This window comes from Oncorhynchus gorbuscha, linkage group LG02, assembly GCF_021184085.1.
Source record: "Oncorhynchus gorbuscha isolate QuinsamMale2020 ecotype Even-year linkage group LG02, OgorEven_v1.0, whole genome shotgun sequence".
In the NCBI taxonomy this organism is placed as follows: Eukaryota; Metazoa; Chordata; class Actinopteri; order Salmoniformes; family Salmonidae; genus Oncorhynchus; species Oncorhynchus gorbuscha.
The window spans coordinates 24,942,567-24,963,014 of NC_060174.1; the positions used below are offsets into that span (position 1 = coordinate 24,942,567).

At 41.0% G+C, this 20,448-nt stretch overlaps 1 protein-coding gene across 2 annotated transcripts in view; it reads left to right on the top strand.

Annotated features, from left to right (window-relative positions):
• LOC123999562 (microtubule-associated proteins 1A/1B light chain 3B) overlaps positions 1-20,448 on the top strand; it is a 29,343-nt gene that overhangs the window by 4,475 nt on the left and 4,420 nt on the right. The window contains exon 1 of one of the 2 annotated variants that reach the window (XM_046305458.1): positions 12,541-12,799. The exons of the other annotated variant lie outside the window; for it this stretch is intronic. Coding sequence (XP_046161414.1) covers positions 12,760-12,799 — 40 coding nt within the window. The 5' untranslated portion in view covers positions 12,541-12,759. Of the gene's footprint in view, positions 1-12,540; positions 12,800-20,448 lie in introns of those variants that run through there. 2 annotated transcript variants of the gene reach the window in all.

Here is a 20,448-nt window from a genome sequence, read left to right on the forward strand (position 1 = left end):
TCTAATATTTTCTTTCAAGGTCTCGGTTGTGTGTGTGAAGTGACATGCCAAGCATTGCATTTTCTGCCACTGGTGCATTGTAAGGAAATTCATCAACATATCTGTATGTGGAAATGTCGTTTTTCTGACACCTCTATTTGTCAGAGAGTTTCTGTGGATGATTAGTGTGCCTCTGCTTGAAGCGTTTAAACCGAGCCCATCCACTGGATCTGTACTCAACCTCCATTTTGCTTTGGTTGCTTTGGTTACCCCACCTTCCAGGAATGTTCCTAAAGATATAACAGCTGTTATCCTACACATGCTCCCTTCCTCTCTCTGGTTGCCATGAACCTTTGTTCAGAGTGGTATACAGGTGCACAACCCGGTTGGAGAAGCTGGCTGGAATATAAAAAGCCTTACAGTGTCCTGGTGTATTGACTTGAACTGCACATCAATCCAAAAGGCATCGGTAGTGCAGTCAGGGGGAGGTTGAGGCGATTGGAGAGATTGGGGGATGGGGGCTGAGGTGGGGCATGATGGAGGATGTGCAATCTCAGAACGAAGGCAGGGACTCAACATCAGAGGTGGGCCCAGCGAGGGGCCTTAAGTCACAAAGCCTGCCAGGCACACCTCTCCTCCAGACAGAGCTCTTCCACCGCTCCAGCATGCATCCACAGGAAAGCCCCATAGCATGGGTTCACTGAACTCTCCCAATGCAATCCTTTAACCCATGAGTGGAGATCACAGCCATGATCACATGCTGCTGACCCATTGGTTCTGACGGAACACAATAGTGTTCAGTGTTCTGTCACTTTATCCATTCTAGCCCTACGCTTCCTTTGTCATTTTTAGTAGCAATCGTTTTGTGAAACTTCCACAAAAATAGGATACAATTGTGTTGATGATATCAGTAAGTCTAGAAGGGAGAAACACACCACTGTTGTAACCTGCTATTCCCATTTTGCCCAATGAGCTTGATGTCATTTTAAAACCATGATTGACATTAAACATATCCAGTTGACATTTGAACATACTGCTTTTATATTGTATTCAGTTGTACCCATTGTGGGAACAATGATTAGATTTCAGAGTAGTGGCCAGGAGGACTTATGATCTATATGTGGCATTTTACAGTGCATAGAACATTGGATGAGTTGATTTGGCACCACTGGGGACAGACATCAGTTCAAAGTCTAGTTTTGATGATTACAATTTGGTTGAGGTGTCAACTAATGTGAATTTAACGTAAAATCAACAAAACAAATCACCATGTCATTGGATTTACGTTGATGACTCCAATCAGTTTTCCATGTTCATTCAAAGTCATAACATTAAAAACAATTGAAATGACATGGAAACAAAGTTGTTTGATGCAGTTTTTGTCCAGTGGGATGCTTCTCAGGTTTTGCCTGGGTGCCTGTATTTTTCTACTTTAGCCACTTTGTTGCTGCCTTGGTTAAAAACAATATTGTGAATGGATATTGACTTGAAACCACCTCTGACCTTAAAAGACAGAGTACATATTTGGAGTAAACACACAGTGCAGTTATCTTTTATCTGTGATTGATTGAATTGGGATCATACCTTTTTACATTTCTCATGAGGAAGCCATGCTGAAAGCAGGTAGAGTGCATCTATCTGTACAGAGTCTAAAACGCAAATGGCCTAGTATGAAATATGGTGCACTGGGCTTCAGTAAAGACACATGCTTACTGTATTTGAGAGATTTTTTTGTCACTTTGACAGACGCAGAGGAGAGCAGAACACATTTCCTACCCCCACATCCTTCCAATTTCAGCAATGAAAAAATGAAAGCCCATTTCCCACAGGGCTCCTAGGAAAGAGCATGCTCAGGTAATTGAGTGGAGTACGCTCAGCCTCTTGTCAAGGCAATTAGAACAAATCATATACTCTTACTAGCTCTAATTACAGTAGATGTCTGTCCGCCTCTCCTGGCTGCCTCACTCTCCCCATAGCATGTTGACAACAATAGCAATTATGCCATGTACCATTACATGTAACTTCTATCATCAAAATAGATGTTGCTTGTTGGGGCTTACTGCAAATTTGTCTTACAAGAGAAGGGGGAAAATAAATCGATTCATTTAAAATCAATAATTATTTTAAATCAAGATGTAACCAAAAGGATTTGGAATTGTCTGTGTCAAAATCGGTTGCACTGTGACAGTATTTCTTTCTTTAATACTACATTTTGCCCTGGTTGATTCCATTTGTATGATGATGCACACAATCCAAGTGTTTCACTGGAGCTAATTAATGTCAATTGCAGGCCATGGACAATGTCCATCCTAAGCCTCTGTCTGCAGTACAGTGCATGGCAGTTGATATGATAGTCTTAACCCATAACGGGTGGCCCAGATGTCCATGCCGTGCAGTAACCCCATCCGGCCCTGCTTACATCCCCCAGTGACCATCCTAGTTAGCCCTGCTAACACAGAATCAATGAGGCAGGGCTGGAAAGAATAGGAGGAAGTCACCCCTGTGCCTCTAAGTAGCACACTTAACTCTGTTCAGTCAGTGCCTTGGGAGAGATGTCCGACTCAACTAATACATTTAAGGGGTGAATAAACAGCCATTTAAGGTGCATGGGCCATCCTCTCTGAAAGGACAGGGTCATTTGATGAGAAAATAATTGAATTAGACATTGAGGGCATGGACGTGTGAGCCACCTTAAGGTTTATGGATGGGCTCTCAGGGGATTTATTGAGTTACATGGATCATCATTTGTTCACACGGTGTAGAACAGGAATATTCGGTTTTTGTGTGTTTTTTTTACAGTTCCCCATAACCCCTTTTTAACCATGGTGCTTACTGAAATGTACTGTAAGGATCCGTGTATAACATTCGACCTGCATGTTAGTCTTACAATCTCTATTACATAACACTAGCAAGGTTTCCATCCAATTGGCAATAGATTTTCATTAGAATATCCTAAAACCCGCATGTTTTCACCAAACTGAATTGTTGCGGATAAAATCAGTATGTGATGACATAGTGCACACAACATTTATTTTTTCTCTTAAATTTTCATGTACCAAATAAAAATATTATGTTCAATCTGTTTCCATCGTGTTTTCAACTCTGCGGATAGTTTTGCCACAAAAACTGTTGCGTTAAATAGCAAATGTGACTAATCTGGGTCTTGGCCTGTGCACTCTAGCCAACAGCTTGCAGATGCGAGTAGGCTCTGCGGGTAAATTAGTCTACAATACATGATGAGATTCATACTGTGCACTTTCACTACCATGTGAAGTGCATCATAACTTATTTCATCTGTAGCCTAATAAACTGCATGGTTTCCCAAGTCATAGTGGGAGAACCACACACCATGTCATCGCGTGACACCAAGTTTACTTCGACATGATGGCTAATTATCGATTATCAATACATTTTATCAACACAAAAAGATCCCGCCACGTCGAAAGAACAAATCTTCTGTCTGCAGTTATACAATTGTACTGAAACTTCCTGTTTCCATCACAGCTGTAGTGATTTTTTTGTTATATACGGTATGACTTTACTCGCATGAAAAATGTGGATGAAACGTGGTTATTGTATTCCTTTTTTCCCCCTTATTTTTTTCTTAACTCAGGATTTGCACCAAATGTTTCCATGTTTATCCTCAGTTGTATTACACTTGTAGCAGGCTTTTCAAACCAGTAGGGGTTTTAAGGCCAAAGCCATATCTTTGTTTGGTTTTGAGTCTTGTCCTCGGGCTCTATCTATTTGTTTGGTTTTGAGTCTTGTCCTCGGGCTCTATCTATTTGTTTGGTTTTGAGTCTTGTCCTCGGGCTCTATCTATTTGTTTGGTTTTGAGTCTTGTCCTCGGGCTCTATCTATTTGTTTGGTTTTGAGTCTCGTCCTCGGGCTCTATCTATTTGTTTGCCACTTGACCTCCAGAGAAAAGCCCTTTACATCCATTGCTTTTCCCTCTGCTCAGACAGATGAACATGATAACAGATTAGCCGATTGAGAAGCCAATTAAACAAATTATCTGTGTACTGCTGCCCAGCATGGTCTGCTACTACAAGTCTGTGCTCACAGTTATAGAGACTGAAATATTTATTTGCTCAACGTAGTAAGCAAAATCTACATTTAACTGTAGCTGTAGAATCCCAATCAGATCTTTATCAAATTAAAATTATGTCAAGCCAATGATTAAATTATTCGATAATAAATGTATGGTATTATAATATCTTATACATTTGGGCATTAGTCCTATATTGGGATGTATAGTCTGTAAAAGTTTTTTTTTCATGGAATTATATTTAGCAGACTGGCAGGGACACCATAATTGAACGTTAGTCCTAATTCAACAGGCACAGGAGCAGAATGTAATTCTGCTCCACTCCAGTTGGCTGGCCATAGAGCTCCTTTCTGCACGCTGTGTCTCATCATTCTAATTGTAAAGAATGAAAGGCGTCCATCCTCAACTGGAGAGCATAATTTAACTTGCTTTAATAATACATTACTATTCAATACAGAGCCTATTATTCTCAGCCAGGACTCCTGAGTGGAGATATAAAAGAACTGCATTTTCACCTCCCCTTTTTCCCGGGAACCTTGAGTAAATGTATAAGTGCATGCAGAGACAGGTTCTGCCACTTAGAGAAAGAGTCGGTAGTAACGTTGTTCATGCGAAACAGCGATGCCCATTATATCCAAGATAGTTTTTAATGGGGAAAACCATAGTTAATGCGAGCTAATTTCCCTCGTTCAGTGTCTTAAAGTAATGCATAACCTCTCTGTTCTGTTCTGTAACTCAGTAGCAGTTAGCAGCTAAAGCCACTAATAAAGCTCTCCTTCTGAGCCTAGCATTGGCCTGTCACTCTCTCTTCAATGCCATACCCAGTTCAATGCTGCCCAATTGTTGCCTTCTTTTTGTGCGTGTTAAGCCAAGCAGTGCCTTATATAAAATTTATGGTCAATGTAACTTTAACTGTGAAGGTTCCACCACCTCAAAGAGCCTGTCAATCTTGTCATTGTTACAGCAGGCAGGTGGTTTTTAAAGGGTTATTGTAAGTGAGAAATAAAAAATAGTTTGTTATAAAAGTCTTCTATATTGTTCTTAAAAAGAGTCTTTATCAATTTCAAAAACATTTAAATGTTTTTTAGTTTTAAGAAGGAAACAAGGCATTGGCTTTACCATCTTCAGTTTTAAAGACTCAGTGGTGCCCATAAAAGTTAGTGGAGACTGAGAAGAGAGTGGTAAGTAGTGAGAAGTTGTAGAAGTTGTAGGCATGTGCAGAATGAATATGGACAGACAGAGGTTCTCCATAAAAAACTAGCATGAGATTGAACCTTTTTGGTTTTGTTAAGATTTGATAGGGTTCTGGACCCCATGCACCTAGAACAGAACTGAAAGTCCCAAAGCCTTCCAGTGTGAATGAGATGCATTAAGGTCCATGACGCCTCTCCAGTAAGAAAAGAAAAGCAAAGCACTCCGAGATCCACTGGGTTATTTCATCCTCTTCAAATTTCAACAGCCTTTGTTGAGCTCACTAAATGTCCATGTGTGATCATGTGTCTGTGTGTGTGTGTGTGTGGGGGGGGGGGGGGGGGGGTTAGTGTGTGCGTGCGTGTGTGCAAAGGGCTTTGGCGGTCATGGAATTTTGGACGACAATTATTGGTCAAATGACCACGTTCAACATTATAATCGTTTGAATAGCAAACATAAATATCTAAATAAAAGACGCACCTTTTCTCCTCTCCGTCGCCCCTGACTGCACATGCTTCTACTGCTGTAGGGAGGGGGTATTGCCTAGGCAACCAAAGACTCGTTTGCTACAACACTTTGCCTGCGTTCAATACGGAAAAACATAACGCAATGTTCAATTAAATGGAAACAGTACTATTCTGAACGACCAGTTGAAACACGGGGAGGGGTTGGATTGTGGGTTCAAAATGCACCACTGCCCTTTCAATACGCCACTCATTGTTTCAAGCCACAACCCGCCACACTCACCAAACAGAGCAAACGTACCTCAAAGTATTTTCAAGAACGTTGACGAGTGTGTAGTTCAGTTCAAGCTGTTACGCAGTGTAGCAACCGTTTAATCGAACTGAACGCACCTCTTGCTTGTTTTAGCAAGGAGCAACAAAGTTTCATCACATTGTAAAGACTCCATGTTACCCCGGAAACGGACTCAACCATGTGAATGTCCGGATGTCCCGTCTTCAGTCAGCTGTGTGTTCCACACACACAGACAGGCAAAACTGGTTATGACAGTTATTTTATTTTAGTGACGGTCTTCATCCATTATACGTAATTGTACCTGCCCTATGGGAACGTACCTACCCGTACCCAGGACACAGTACCACTCTCCTTCCGTGCTCGTAATGAATAATAATCAGACCCTGTGTTGCTGCTATTCCAGTCTAGTTCACCATGTACATATGAGGATAAGTAGAGGAGCCAGCCAGGACAGACAGACACAGTGATCAACAGCTTGCTGAGGTCTCTGTTCTGCTATCTCCATAATCACTCATTTCCATGTACTCACCAATTCATTAGCTGCCTGATGGAAGGCCAGGCCTGTGCTCCTCTTTTATGACACCTTCTGTCACATTGTTAGTCATTACACCACTTAGATGTGACTGAATAACTGGCTTTAAAACAAGAATGCTAGAATCAACAGTGTTAAGTATCCTACAAGTACAATTGTGGGAAATGAGGCATTTCTTTCCTTTTTCTTTTCCATCAGCCACAAGGAGAAGTGAGACATTGTCTGAACGCCTTGTGCTGTGGGTACACACACACCACCAAAATATATGAACACATTCATAAGATGATGCTAACGCAGAACACACTAATATAAACATGATTCAAGAGTGTGAATGGTAAGACATAAGCTGCTATTTCCTTACATTTTAACAGGAGCGTTGTGATTCAGAAGATATCACCACCCAGAATGTATCATATTCATCTTTGGCTTGAATGACAAATACCTAATAAATACAGACCTCTCTAATGTTGTCCTTTATTCACAATTACGTTCTCTTTTCTCCCCCTCATCTGAGTCGAAATATACCTCCCTTTATTGGCTGAGCTTTAGGAAACCAATAGATACAATGTTACTTTTATAAACGTTCTACTTTAATTAAAACTTAGAGCTTGTCCTTTAGCTCAACTTTGTCTTTCATTTGAGTGAACTCAGAGGCTGGGGATATGGGTGATGATATGGGGACAGGTGATAGCCTTTAGAAAGGAAAGGGGGTGGATTTGTGTGTGATATGTGATCTCTGTGGAAAGGGCAGGCAGGCTTCAGGTATTACCACATTATTAACGGCTTCAGAGGGGGATTCGTATTGTACACAACAGCTATTTGCATTTACTGTTTTTCTTTGTTTCTTTGTTTTATACATTTGTCAACATGTTTATGTACAAATACATATCTCTTTATAACATCAATATATTTGTGTATATATATATATATCTTTATCTTGGCCAGTTCGCAGTTGTAAATGAGAACTTGTTCTCAACAAGCCTACCTGGTTAAATAAAGGTGAAATAAATAAATAAAATAAAAATAAATATAAAATTCAATAATTCTGGTTAGCTTTAGCATGTATATGGTCATGCATGGGATCTCAATTATTTGATTAATTGTAAAATATAAATGCAATATTGATGAGAAATATGTAGTTGAGTAGCCTGGCTTTATGATTGTCAATGGAAAAAAAACTCATGTTCAGGTGAATAATGATACATGTATAACTTGTCATTTTCCTTTTCTATGCTTGCAGGAGTATGTGCACTTTGGTCCTGGACGCTGTGGAAGACTAGTGATTTTGTTGTTGTAAATTTAGCTCACTGACAACAAGTCACAGTCTACCTCAGTGACCAGGTCTCTCACACCATTATTTCAACAGCTTTTAGTTTAGTCACTCCACGAAATGGCATTTTAGTCCACCCACAACATTTCCAGTTTCCTATTCATCAGAAAGCAGTCCTACGAACCTTCAGTTCAGAATATAGAGTGCACTCATAGTTTGTTGTTTGCAGGCAGCAACAAACCTTTGAATCATTGTTTATTGTCTGTCATTTCAGTTTTGTTTGTGTTGCAGCAAAACAAAATGTCAACAAAATATAAACAAATAAATGCTAACAAGAGCTATTGTGTTTCATGTCATAATGTGTTCATCTAACTCTGAAGATGTCACTGCATTTTCCAATCCAGTCAGTGAGATCTTAACACTGTCAAAACCGGTAAGTCCAGCCAGTGTGAACAATTCTACACTCATCTCTATCACTCATGAAAGTGTACATAAAAGTATACTAACACATTTCCTTATTTAACTGAGCACCAACTACCCTGGAAAGACATATGAGGTATACAAGTGTACAGTACATAGTTATACTTTATTCCATGTGCATGCTTGCAATTAAAGTATTACTCAATACGGTATGATTTGTATGCTTTTACTTTGTATCGTGTGTATTGATTTGACCTAAATTTCAGCACAATATAAATCAACATCACTCATCTAAGACCTCAACACTATTCTCTTGCAATCTGTAAATAATGTATGCTGAAATAAAGCTCCTTCGATATGCCATGCACAGATTCTGATAATATAAATGAATTACACAATATTGTACATCTCATTCTGCTTTAACTGTGGTAATCAATTCAATCAAGCAAGGTTATGAATTTAGTAACATTTGTTGAAAGGATGGAGAGTGCATTTGTGAACTATTGCCATAGTAGTAAAAGGGTAGATGGATGAATGAATATATAGATTGGTATACTAATACAAACATTTCATAATAGCTTGTCTGAGGGTATAAATATGCATTACAGAGATTGGACAATGAGAGTGGGTGTTACCTTCAACTCTCAGTGAAGTGTAGGATGTTTCCATGGATACTGCCACAGCAACCCATACTGAATGACTAGCCTTGGCCTGAAGCTTCCCAGCAGCACAGAATGGGCTGGATGATTTTAGAGGCCTCGAGGGTCATTGTTGAAGACACTTGGCATCCCCTTTATCATTCGAACACTAGATCCATAAAGATTGTTTAAAAATCCATTACCTCAATGAGCAGTGTGTTTATTAGATATTGAATGGATGGCCATTTAGGGATCTATTCAATCCGTTTCACAGAAGTTCATGGTTACAGCGTGATTGAAATTTAAAGGCAATGTTCCCACGTTAGCGGAACCTGCATTCATGGTAAACACTGCATATGTCGGCCCGATCTAAAATCATCTTTACATTTCTATCATGCGATCTGTAACGCTTCAGTGATACAGATTGAATAGATCCCTTAGATTAGCATAATTTATGTTCTTACTGTGACCTAGAGGGAGATAGTGGCAGGCAAGCTGATCCTCATTCATATCCAGCAACAAGCTTCAGGCTGCTGCATATAGAAAGAGCAACGTCTGGTGAGCAAGAACAGAGAAAGGCTTATAATGATGGATTTAATTAAAGGTAGGCCTATTTTGTTTTGAAACAGGGTTTGCTGTTTGCAAATATATACTAACATAGTATCATTGTGTGAGAGCAGGCACAGCACCAACGCGCGAAGAACCTTTTCCTTTCTTGAACATTAATGTCTATTAGTCTATACAAACATTCAAATCACATTATTTCAATCTTGAGAAGTAAAATGATTAGTTGGTGCCATGTTATTATTTTAAGAATTTATTTTATTTAAATAATTTATTGATACTTATTTTGATTTTAGTCTCAGATCAGGCTGCGGTCTGCAGTGATCAAAAGTAGGTACTAGGCCTAGTACAACCTAGGCTACTTTTGAGAAAAATACTGTCACTCCCCTTCAATACTCCCCAGGTCATAATTATACATTTTTTCTCAATCAACTTTACAGAGTAAAAAAGGTCAAATGAAAAGATTCTGCTCCTAGTAATCAACAGTAGGTAGGCCTAGTCATTACCTCTGTCTCACCCCTTCCCTGCAATATTCCCCATCATTGTTTCCCAAACTCGGTCCTGGGGCTTCCCAGGGGTGCACATTTTGGTTTTTGCCCTAGCACTACATAGCTGATTCAAATAATCAAAGCTTGATGATGAGTTGATTATTTGAATCAGCTGTGCAGTGCTAGGGAAAAAAACAAAACATGCACCCCTGGGAGGCCCCAGGACCGAGTTTGGGAAACCCTTAATGGTGAATATTGAAGGGGAGTGACAGTATCTTTCTCAACAGTAGCATAGCCAATCAACCTCATCTGGTGAATTAAAGGTAAAATGTATAAATGTTTTTTTTCGGGTGAATATCTTAGACACTGTAGTCTTTTAAAATGTCTGAATCTGTTACAAACTACACAAAATGTCTAAATCTGCAGGATGCTTGGCAGAGGTTATCAGAGAGCGCCACCTGCTGTTCAAACGGGAGCGGCCACTTCTGACCAATGTTTGTGCATAAACTGATGGACAGAAGATGGACGAAAGAAGAGAAAGGCTTTTTAGGTTCCATCATCTGCTACACAATGTTTGTTAACCTGCTACGGCTAAAGAAGAGGACAAGAGCGTGGAGGCGAGCTGAGCCTGTGGATATGAGCTACACTGCTTCCTGACTAACTTTATTGATGCTGAGCGTTGCTAAGAGACTGAACCAAAAGTGTTACTCTAGTGTATAGGCTAAACTCTTGTGTTATACTAGGTTAATTGTGTTTCCATAGCTAGGGCTGACAGTGAAGACTTGTAAAGAGCAGAATCAACAACCTCTGCATAACCAAAACAGTTGCTTTGTGAAAAGGTGTTTGTATTTCTATTTATTAAGCATCCCCATTAGCTGCAGCTACTCCTCTAGGGGTCCAAACAAGATTATGGCAATTACCGTTAACCCATGTTCACAGTTAGCCGCTGATATGTAAATCCAGTCAGAATAGTCCCAGCGGTCTTGCCTTGGTCACAAGTCAGGGCATGTTCACTGAGGCCATGGCCCGATGAGTCCCAGGAGCAGGGTGTGAAGGTGGAAACACAAAAGTCTGAGGCTTTTTGGTAAAACACTGGAGTAAATCCTCAGTGGAAATGCACCACGAGTCTTTTGAATTTAAGGGTGCAGCATGTTCTTTTTTGGCACATTGTAACCATAGCTGATCGCTTCAAAATGAATGAAGACGCTGGAACGTGGTGCAAGACAAATATGGTCAAATTGAATTAAAGGTTTGAAGATGAGGGCTGGAAAGAGAGATCCCTGTTTTTTCTGACAGAAAATAACTTCATGTCACTAATGCCATTCAGGCTGTGGTTTGGTCTTCAACCATTCAACCCGGTGTGTCACGGCTCATTCACTCCCCCTCCTGGATTTAAAAGTAATAGACTACAGTAAGAAAATGGCAGAAGTGCTTATCCTACACAAATCCACGAGGGGAAATTAGTTTAATTATGTCCAGAAATAATCCCTACCTCCTAGGGACTTCCTAGGGCCCCTTGAAAATATTGTTTAGAACTATCCAGTTCCCTCAGGTGTGTACGGGCTAGTAGGTTTGTCTCTCTGTGGGACCCGTTGTCTCTGTCTCAAACTTAGTTTGGCTTGTCTAAATGACTAGCTTGCTTTAATGTCATATGGTATATGTCCAATATACAACGGCTCAGGGCTATTTTACACACAACGCAATGCGGAGTGTCTGTACACAGCCCTTAGCCATGGTATATTGGCCATATGTAACAAACCCCCAAGGTGCCTTATTACTATTATAAACTGGTTACCAACATAATTAGAGCAGTAAAAATATATGTTTTGTCATACCCGTTGTATATTGTCTGATATACCACGGCTGTCAGCCAATCAGCATTCAGTGCTCAAACCACCCAGTTTATAATTCACATTGCTTCCTATTCTATGAGCCGACACAATAATGCACATTCCCTATGCTTGCTGATTAAGCTATGGGCAAACTTTTTGCAATTATCCCCTTCCTCTCTCTCAACCTATGGGAATACATCTTGGGATGTATTTATGTCTACTTTATCCATGTTCTCTTACTTGCTTTGTTACAGCAAATGTTACCAACAACCCTCCACCAGCTAAGCCCCGTCATAGGAACTCATGTCTCCCTTTTATTTTCCACCAGCTTCAAACAGCTGTTAAAACTATATTTTTTGTTATTGAAAATATATTTCACAGTGATTTAGATGGTACAATGATTCCCTTACCTAGTCATGGCTTGTTTTCACACATAAACTTAAATTGAGCTAACAGCTATTTCTACATTGGCCACTTAACCCGATTTCCACTAGATAAAACAGCCACAAAGTAAAAACAGCTTTCCTATTTTGACAACAGATGCTGTGCTCCCGTGGGAGAAATCAATAGGTGAATACTATTTTCTGTTTTTTGAAAAATGTGCATGGACATGTTTAACATATTACAGACCTTTTACATATTTCAATAAGACATTATAAGGGCTCCTTCATGTTCCTAACAACTAATAACGCATTAGTTTAGTAAACCTTATCTAATTCTATCTGTAGGCCAAATTTGAGTCGAATTGTTCGTTAGCCAGGTTTTCAGATTATTCACTCCAGGCCTGAACCAGGGTAATCGCTCTCTCTCTCTCTCGATGACGTCAAGTATCAGCTGACTGGTTTGTTTTGCTGTAGACTCCGCAGCAGATAGCAAGGAAGGAGTCGAACGACATCAAAGGAGTAAAATAATTTGTTATTCTTACAAAAAATTGGTCTTGGATCGCCCAACAGTTTAAATCGCCTACGGTTGAAAATATATTTACCATTCTTACAGGCATCTTTTGCCTCATTTAACGAAACAGTTTGACCTGCGTGAAATATGCCTTCAGAGAAGACATTCAAACAAAGGAGGACATTTGGTATGTACTAACACCACACATTTTAACATTGGAATCTGATTTTATAGATTATGTCGTTATTTCAATTAGTAACTGTTCACATTTGATGGATCCTTATTTCGTAATGTCATCTTTTATGTGGAAAACATATGGTTTCCCAATTGCCCCTAGTGTCTGAATAGTTCATCAGTTCAACTTCGACCAGACGCCAAAGGCAATAAACAGTCTAGGTACAAATTTGGAAGATAATTAATTTGATATAATATAGGCCTACACTTGGCTTTTCAAAGCGACAAAATCGTGATAATTAAGTGTGGTGGCTGTATCTAGGCTAATAAAAAAGGTTATATCCTCAGTGGGTCATGTTATGCAATCCGAATAGACTGAGCAAATATTGGTGTTGTGTTTAGTTGGTAGACTTTAGCCTACAATGTCTGTCTCTGTAAAATGTATGTCAATGACAGCGAAACGATAATTGGATTCTGTTGAGCTCAATTTGATTGGGAAAGGGATGTTTAAAAAACAAACCAGTAGGCTACATAGGCCTATATTGCTCTTCTCGAAATGCAGGGAAGTGCGCTGCAAAATTGGGGGATGGGACGGATTGCGGAGGTGAAGAGGGCCTTGGGGGAAGGGGCCAAAAACAAATATCTGTAGGCTAACTAACATATCATGTAGACCTAGATAACAAACCAAATATGGATTGTCGTGTTAATTTCGCTTTCTGTCAATAGGCCTTTATGTTCAATACAGTGTTGCGTCTGAGATGAGGTTCCTTGTTTAGGGTTGTGATGTGACTAGACGGAGTACAGCTACGACCGGACGTTAGTTTTCGTAGCAGGTTAGGAGAGCTTTTCAGCGAACCCTAACCCCTTTCTTAATCTTAACCTAATTATTCTAACTCAGGGATTCCCATACTTTTTTGGCCCGCGACCCCATTTTGATTTATTTTTATTATTTTTTGCCACAGTAGGGAGAACCTGGACGAAAGTAACACTTTTTTACTCCGGCAGTTTATGTCCTCTACCCGTAACTTCATTTCTAGAGCAAATTAGTTTAAATTAAATAGACCTAGAACTGAACTACTGCAATGTTACTGTTGGTTATGTTTTGCATTCAGTATGATATGTTGTGATTTGTATTATGACTTGTGGGCAGAAAGACAGATTTTTACCTTGTCAGCTCTGGGATTCTATCTAGCAACTTTTCAGTTACTGGCCCAACGCTCTAACCACTGGGCTCCCAAGTAGTCCAGTGGTCTAAGACACTGCCTCTCAATGCAAGAGGTGTCACTGCCTCTTTCGGTTCGAATGTTGCATCACACCTGGCCGTGATTGGAATAGGGCGGTTCATAATTAGCTCAGCGTCGTAAGAATTTGTTCTTAACTGGCTTGCCTAGTTAACCCTTTTAGCTAACCCTTCCCCTAACCCTTTAACTTAACTCCTTAACACTAACCCAGCTGACGTTACCAGCTAGCCAGCGTCAGCAGGTAGCCTAGTGGGTCGGCAGGTAGCCTAGTGGGGCGGCAGGTAGCCTAGTGGGGCGGCAGGTAGCCTAGTGGGGCGGCAGGTAGCCTAGTGGGGCGGCAGGTGGGGCGGCAGGTAGCCTAGTGGGTCGGCAGGTAGCCTAGTGGGTCGGCAGGTAGCCTAGTGGGGCGGCAGGTAGCCTAGTGGGGCGGCAGGTAGCCTAGTGGTTAGAGTGTTGGGCAAGTAACCAAAAGGTTGATAGATCAAATCCCTGAGCTGACAAGTTAAAAATCTGTTGTTCTGCCCCTGAACAAGGCAGTTAAGAAACTGTTCCTAGGTCGTCAGTTAAATAAGAATTTGTTCTTTAACTGACTTGCCTAAAGGTTTTAAAAAACGTTTTATTGTTTTCTTTTAATTAACTCCAACTAGCCAACGTTAGCCACCTAGCTAGAATTCGTAACTTATTACTGATTCATTTATTTATTTTTCCTTTATTTAAAGTTAGGGGTAGAGATCTTTTGGAACTGGGGCTTTCTTACCCAGACCTGATATGCATAAATACATTTTCTAAATATAGAAACCGGTTCCAAACGGACCCGAGGACAACTAGACTCATTCCGTATGGACCTGATTGGATCCAGACCCGGTCCAATCTGAGTGAGGAAAGCAACAGAAAAGTACCTTTTTAAAGCTACTTTATTAAGCGGAGCTGATAATGCGCGAGACAAGGCAGAGAGGTGCCGCTCTAGCAAGTGGGGCCTACTCACAGCTATAGTAGACTAATAGCTGCCATAGCTAGGTTATTTATCAAAAATGATTAAGTAGTACCTGTCTTGACTGCATCAAACCAGGAGAAGCTAGTTAAGCTAGCTAGTGTTATCTAGCTAGGCTAATTGAGGCTGCATACTCCATTCAGAATATTACCTAAATCGCAGCCTAACCATACCAAATGTATCATACTAATTTGTGTGTCCCGGATTCACAGTAACTATGTTATGTCTAATCTGAGAACAGACTGGGCGAGAAGTGCACAATATCTGTTTTAGCTGTACTATCAGCCATAATTTCATGTTTTTGTAACTGGAACCTTAAACAACTATACACAGCTCTACAACAGAAAAACACTTCTGGGTCAGTTTTTCTTACCTACATCGCTCAAAACCACATTTTAGGGAGGTTGTCCTCCACACTAGGAACGTGCTGACTTCACAGAATCACTCTAGTTCATGTGTTATCTGAGAACATGGGCGGTACCCCATGTGGTGAAAAAGTGATGTAATCAACGGCCAATGTTTACTTTATTAATTGCGGCTATGGCAGTCTATTACAAATCAGTCTGACAGTACTTTTGACAGTATTTGAATCCAATTGTATTTGTCACATGCGCCGAATACAGCAGGTGTTGGTAGGCCTTACCATGAAATGATTACTTACAAGCCCTTATCCAGCAATGCAGATCAAGAAATGGATTTAAGAAAGTATTTTATAAATAAACTCAAGTTAGAAAAAAATATAAATATATAAAATAAAAAAAGTAACAGAAGAAAATTACATAACAATAGCGAGACCGGTACCCGAGTCAATGTGCGGGGATACAGGTTAGTCGAGGTCATTTGTAAAGTGACTATGCATAGAAAATAACAGTGAGTAGCAGAAGTGTAAAAACAACGGGAGGGGGGTGTCAATGTATATAGTCAGAGTGGCCATTTGATTAATTATTAAACAGTCGTATGGCTTGTGGGTAGAAACTATTAAGCAGCCGTTTGTTCCAAGACATGGCTCCCCTGTGCCGCTTGCCGTGCGGTGGCAGAGAGAACAGTCTATGACTTGGGTGACTGGAGTCTGACAATTTTTTGGGGCCTTCCTGTGTCCTGGTTATCAGGAAGCTTGGCCCCAGTGATGTACTGGGTCATAGGCACTACCCTCTGTAGCGTCTTACGGTCAGACACCGAGCAGTTGCCATACCAGGCAGTGATGCAACTGGTCAGGATGCTCTCGATTGTGTAGCTGTAGAACTTTCTGAGGATCTGGGGACCCAAGTAAAATCTTTTCACTCTCCTGAGGGGGAAAGGTGTTGTCGTGCCCTCTTCACAACGGTCTTGGTGAGTTTGGACCAGGATAGTTCTTTGGCGATGTGGACACCAAGGAAGTTAACTCTCAACCCGCTCCACTTCAGCCCATCAATATTAATGGGGGCCTGTTTGGCCCTCCTTTTCCCATGATCAGCTCCTTTGTCATGCTCACATTGAGGGAGAGGTTGTTGTCTTGGCACTACACTGCCAGTTCTCTGACCACCTCCCTATAGGCTGTCTTATCGTTGTCGGTGATCAGTTCTACCACCGTTGTGTCGTCAGCAAACTTAATGATGGTGTTGGAGTTGTGCTTGGCCAAGCAGTCTTGGGAGTATAGGAGGGGACTAAGCATACACTCCTGAGTGGCCCCAGTGTTGAGAATCAGCGTGACAGATGTGTTGTTGCCTCCCTTACCACCTGGGGGCAGCCCGTCAGGAAGTCCAGGATCCAGTTGCAGAGGGAGGTGTTTAGTCTGAGGGTCCTTAGCTTAGTGATGAGCTTTGTGGGCACTGGTGTTGAATGCTGAGCTGTAGTCAGGGAACAGCATTCTCACATAGGTGTTTCTTTTATCCAGGTGGGAAAGGGCAGTGTGGAGTTTGATTTGAGATTGTGTCATCTGTGGATCTGTTGGGGAGGTATGCGAATTGTGGTGGGTCTAGGGTTTCCGGCATGATGGTGTTGATGTGAGCCATGACCAGCCTTTCAAAGCACTTCATGGCTACTGACGTGAGTGCTACGGGGCGGTAATAATTTAGGCAGGTTAACTTTGCTTTCTTGGTCACAGGGACTATGGTGGTCTGTTTGAAACATTTAGGTATTACAGACTCAATCAGGGAGAGGTTGAAAATGTCAGTGAAGATACTTGCTAGGTTCGAACATACTTTAAATACACGTCGTGGTATCTGTCTGGCCCCGCGGCTTTGAATGTTGACCTGTTTAAAGGTCTTGCTCAAATTGGCTACCCTGAGCGTGATCACACAGTCGTCCAGAACAGCTGGTGCTCTCATGCACGCTTCAGTGTTGCTTGCCTCGAAGTGAGCATAAAAGGCATTTAACTCGTCTGGTAGGCTCGTGTCACTGGGCAGCTAGCGGCTGGGTTTCCCTTTGTAGTCAGTTTTTTCAAGCCCTGCCAGATCCAGTGTGGTAGGATTCAAAATTAGTCCTGTATTGACACTTTGCCTGTTTGGTTTGTCTGAGGACATGGCGGGATTTCTTACAAGCATCCGGATTAGTGTCCCCCTCGTTGAAAGCGGCAGCTCTAGCCTTTAGCTCGGTGCGGATGTTGCCTGTATTCCATGGCTTCTGGTTGGGATATGTATGTACGGTCACTGTGTGTGGTGTCAAGGTGGTCTAGAGTTTTTTTTTTCTCCCTCTGGTTGCACATGTGACATGCTGGTAGAAATTCGGTTAAAACTGATTTAAGTTCGTTGAGTGCGGTCTTAGTGCCAGCATCAGTTTGTGGTGGTAAATAGACTGCTATGAGTAATATAGATAGTGTGGTCTACAGCATATCATGTGATATTCTACCTCAGGCGAGCAATACCTCGAGACTTGTTTAATATTAGACATTGCACACCAGCAGTTATTGACAAATAGACACACACTCCCGCCCCTCGTCTTAGTAGACATACAGTGGGGACAACAAGTATTTGATACACTGCCGATTTTGCAGGTTTTCCTACTTACAAAGCATGTATGTAATTTATCATAGGTACACTTCAACTGTGAGAGGGGGAATCTAAAAAAAAAAATCCAGAAAATCACATTGTATGATTTTTAAGTAATTCATTTTCATTTTATTGCATGACATAAGTATTTGATCACCCACCAACCAGTAAGAATTCCGGCTCTCATAGACCTGTTAGTTTTTCTTTAAGAATCCCTCCTGTTCTCCACTCATTACCTGTATTAACTGCACCTGTTTGAACTCGTTACCTGTATAAAAGACACCTGTCCACACACTCAATCAAACAGACTCCAACCTCTCCACAATGGCCAAGAACAGAGAGCTGTGTAAGGACATCAGGGATACAATTCTAGACCTGTACAAGCCTGGGATGGGCTACAGGACAATAGGCAAGCAGCTTGGTGAGAAGGCAACAACTGTTGGTGCAATTATTAGAAAATGGAAGAAGTTCAAGATGACGGTCAATCACCCTCGGTCTGGGGCTCCATGCAAGATCTCACCTCATGGGGCATCAATGATCATGAGGAAGGCGAGGGATCATCCCAGAACTACACAGCAGGACCTGCTCAATGACCTGAAGAGAGCTGGGACCACATTCTCAAAGAAAACCATCAGTAACACACTACGCCGTCATGGATTAAAATCCTGCAGCTCACGCAAGGTCCCCCTGCTCAAGCCAGTGCATGTCCAGGCCCGTCTGAAGTTTGCCAATGACCATCTGGATGATCCAGAGGAGGAATGGGAGAAGGTCATGTGGTCTGATTAGACAAAAATAGAGCTTTCTGGTCCAAACTCCACTCGCCGTGTTTGGTGGAAGAAGAAGGATGAGTACAACCCCAAGAACACCATCCCAACCGTGAAGCATGGAGGTGGAAACATAATTCTTTGGGGATGCTTTTCTGCAAAGGGGGCAGGACGACTGCACCGTATTGAGGGGAGGATGGATGGGGCCATGTATCGCGAGATCTTGGCCAACAACCACCTTCCCTCAGTAAGGGAACGCTACATTGTAGCGCAGCTGTAGGGAGTGGTTTTACCATGGTAGCTGGGCGATATGGCCAAAATATATCATGTGGTATTTGTAAGTCGCTCTGGATAAGAGTGTCTGCTAAATGACTTAAATGTTTAAATATGGTATTTTTTTACGGAATGACTATTTGACGATATTTTATGTTTTTGATTAATAAATATTCCACATTTACTTTGAGTACTGCGTGACCCTAGGGTGGCAATACATATATATTCTAAATTATTTCTCCATTCTGATTGTTTTATACTGTTCAATTCAACTTCAATCTATTTCTGAATTTCCTGCACTCATTTGAGATAATTTCCAAACTGCCACGATATGGCAAAAATACTAGGCCTTATTTTTAACCAAATGTTGCAATTGCGATTTAGATCAAAACACCCGGGTGAACTTTTGGAATCATGGAAATAGAATGTTTATTATAATTCTTTAGTTTGAATATAAATAATAGTAGGCACTTTGAATACTGTGTTTGACATGACGACGAATGAATGCCATGGACGAGTTATTGTGACAGGGTAGGAACCAAATTGATGTTCAGTGTTTCCTTCGGGACCCTATAATCTTTGGTTGCATGACATCTTTATTCATATAGCCAACATATTCATGCTTCTCCTATTCCTCTTTGATTTAGAAGATAATGTTGCACAAACAACATGCGGATTTAAGTCTCCACCAGTACTGGTATCAGGCTGCATTAGCTAGCTACGTTTGCTCTGACTCCGTACTTTTATTAGCTAGCCAGCTGACTAGCGGTTAGCATTAGTGGCTAACACGGTTTAGCTTAACTTGCTAAGAAAATAAACTAGGTGTTTGCAGATGTAAGAAACACAAACTAATAGTGTAATTATAAAACGCTTGTGGATTTACATTAAGATCAAAGTGTAAACAACATCGTTGTCATCAACATTGTTGCATGTGCTGCATTGATCATGCAGACTGAACGAAAGTATCTTGTGTGTCGGTCAAGCAACGGGGTGGGACTAGGTCTGTGGAAAGCGGCATGGAGAGAGGGATGACTTAAGTAGCTGAGTAAACTATAAAAATGGATATTACATACGGCATATCACATTTAACAAACCAAACATTTAAAATACCGTTATAGAAGGTAAAGTAAAAACCCAAACCGGTCCGTGCATAAATTCCGGTATATAGTCAAATACGGTATACCGCCCAGCCCTACAGTAGCATATTCAATGATAGATTTATAGCCATTGATCTAAAATATTTCATATGTTTAACACAAAAAAAACATTGTTTGTCCTACACACATAAGATTAATATGAGGCGAGTTCCTAACGAGTTCAGGAAGCCAAGCTAGAACTGAGACGTTCACAGCGATGCTGGCAGACGTTTTGATCAAGAGAGACCTTTAGAAAATATTTACATTTTCTCTAACACTTAACATATATGT